The following is a 2,687-nucleotide window of genomic DNA, read 5'->3' on the forward strand; positions in this document are numbered from 1 at the left end:
GTTAATAACAAAAACTCTCAAAACTTAGTTAAAGTCACTATCAAGTCTGTGGTATGCTCACAATATATTAAAAAGGAAAAAAATATATAAATAAATAAAAGGAAGAAAGAAAGCTCACATCTTTTAAAAGGAATATTCATTTTAAATAATAATTTAAAGTGAACCTATACACAAATATTAACTGGATCATATACGCTTTCCCCTGCTCTACTGATTTCTCAAAAAACAAGTTAGAAATTTTCACTGTGATAGACTCAGAAATAAGGACCATCTCGAGAATACTTTCATAGGAGAAAATAAATTTAGTAGTATTAGTGAAATAAGGAAGGAAATATACTCCATTACCTCACTTGACTGGTTTAGCAAAAAAGCATGTGGAGGAATAAATTTTATTCTACATATTCCTAAGGCTATTATATCGAAAAATAGTACAAAATGACAGTTTTACAATTAGAAATTATGTTCTTCACTAAAATGAACAAGGTTTCCTAGTTTCACTTTTTTTCAAAAGAAAGTATTCACTTAAAAAATGCTGTGAATTCACATAAAATAACCTCTTATCACAAAGTAGCCCAAACTAAGTAGGCACCAGCTTAAGGCTGAAACAAATTGAGCATTCTTATTCTCACCACCTGCGCCTGGCCTGGCCCAGCGTGACATGCAGAGGCTTGGAGCCCACTATGCGACCATTCATCTCATCTACTGCTTTGGTAGCCTCTTCAAAAGAGGAGAAGCAGACAACACCAAACCCTTTGCCTTGCCCCACTTCCACCATCACTTTGGCCCGGCTAATTGATCCAAAGGAAGAAAATTCCTCCTTCAGTTTTTCATCATCGATGGTCTCGTCTAGGTTCTTAATATAGATAGGCACCCCTGGAGGCCGACTTTTTTCTTTTAATCTCAGCCGCTCAAATCTTCGCCTTAACTCGGCCAGGCGTTCAATTTTCTTCTGTGCTCGCCCTACATAGAGGACTTTCCCATCGATGGACTTTCCATGCAGGTCTAACACAGCCTTTTGGGCAGCCTCGTGTGTCTCGTATCTCACAAATCCAAAGCCTTTCGATTTCCCACTGGCATCTCTTATTACCTTAACACTCTCAGTTGGCCCGTATTCACTGAAAAGTTCCTTCAGTTTGTCGTCATCCATGTCATCTCCAAAGTTTTTAACGAAAACATTGGTGAAAGTCGCTCTATCCCTAGTTCTAACTTCAGCTGCCCGCTCTTCCGGAAATTTGAATCGGCCAACGTACACCTGGCGGTTGTTGAGCCGCACTCCATTCATGTGCCAGATGGCCCTATTGGCAGCGGCCAGGCTGTCAAAGTGCACATAGGCATAACCCTTAGAGCCGTTGTCATCGCATACTACCTTGCAGGAGAGAATGCTCCCAAAAGCAGAAAACAGATAAAAAAGGGCCCTATTGTCTATGGATTTGTCCAGGTTTTTGATGAATATATTTCCAACTCCAGACTTTCTTAAGCGGTCATCCGGCTGAGACCACATTAGGCGGAAAGGTTTGCCGTTAATCAAATCAAAATTCATGGTGTTCAAGGCCCACTCAGCATCCGCAGGAAAGCGGAAGTTAACATAACCATAGCCCAGGGGGCTGCGGGTCACCGGGTCACGGCAGATTCGGGTGAAGCGAAGAGGGCCAGCAGGCCTGAACTTTTTATATAACATGTCCTCGGTGACATCTGGGTCCAAGTCACCCACATACAGGGCAGCCTTGAGGTACTTCTTTTTCTTGCCAGCAGGATTAGGCTCCCCACTCCCCATCTCTCTGAGCACAGGGAGGAGGCTTTCTTGGGAGAGAAAAAGAGGTTGCTTTCTCTAAGCTATGGGCCAAGCAGCTGTTCACAAACAGAAAAAAAGCCAAGGCGAAGGAAGCTAAAAGCAGACTCAGAATCACTGTTGAGGCTGAGAAAATGAAGTTCAGAAACAGCTGGTCAGCAGGCTCAGAACAAATGCATCAGACAAAAAAGCACCCCAATAACGAATCCGTTCTCCCTAAGGTGGCTTAGAATTTCCACCCATTCAGATCTAAAATCAGTTTCAAAAGCCAGTAGTAGGAAAGAAATGTCCCTTTCCCCGTTAAATTGTAAGAAATCATCAAGCAGCTGGCTGGCTCCCCACATCTAGCCTTGCCGACAGAGGCCTCACGACCCGTTTTCTGCATAAATATAGGCCTCAAGCTCGTGTGGGCTTAAAATGATATCAACAAGGGCAGGAGCCGAACATGTATTCCTCCGCCGGCTGCCTGGCCGGTCTCAGGCGGGCTCGCGCTCACTAAGGCCGCGCTACACACACTCAGCGTCAGCCAAAGGGCAGACTGGACACTTGGTGCGCTGCGGCCGGGCAGGCAGGCTGCAGGCGGCGGATCGGACAGAGAGACAGACAGACAGACACACGCGCGGGGGACCAGAGACCGCCCAGATACCCAAGATGCCCACTGGGTACGGACCGAGTGACGCGCAGAGATTTCGGCAGCCTGAGACTCGCGGCGGGTCCGGAGGGACTGACTGGCAGACGCGCACTGGGTCAGCTCAGACGCGAGGAGGTTCCGGACAGATGCGGGGCGGAGTCAGGAAAGAAGGGCAGATGCGCGGCGGGCGGGCAGAGCTCAGACCGATGGACAGGGATTGCGCCCTGCAGGACACACCGACCCAGGGACTAAAAGCTTCTAGCTGTG

At 46.7% G+C, this 2,687-nt stretch overlaps 1 protein-coding gene across 1 annotated transcript; it reads right to left on the reverse strand.

The window, feature by feature from the left end:
- Positions 1–625: 625 nt before the first annotated feature.
- Positions 626–2,475, reverse strand: PABPC5 (poly(A) binding protein cytoplasmic 5). The gene is made up of 2 exons (XM_060138018.1): positions 2,460–2,475; positions 626–1,800 (listed from the first exon to the last, which is right to left on the reverse strand). Exon 2 carries the CDS (start codon positions 1,772–1,774, stop codon positions 626–628), a length of 1,149 nt encoding a protein of 382 aa, XP_059994001.1. The 5' UTR covers positions 1,775–1,800; positions 2,460–2,475.
- Positions 2,476–2,687: the final 212 nt, after the last annotated feature.

The sequence above is a fragment of the Lagenorhynchus albirostris genome, chromosome X, assembly GCF_949774975.1.
Source record: "Lagenorhynchus albirostris chromosome X, mLagAlb1.1, whole genome shotgun sequence".
In the NCBI taxonomy this organism is placed as follows: Eukaryota; Metazoa; Chordata; class Mammalia; order Artiodactyla; family Delphinidae; genus Lagenorhynchus; species Lagenorhynchus albirostris.

What these genes read in the sequence shown, in the direction of transcription:
- PABPC5 (XM_060138018.1), bottom strand. Translation starts at nt 1,774, where the DNA reads ATGGGGAGTGGGGAGCCTAATCCTGCTGGCAAGAAAAAGAAGTACCTC.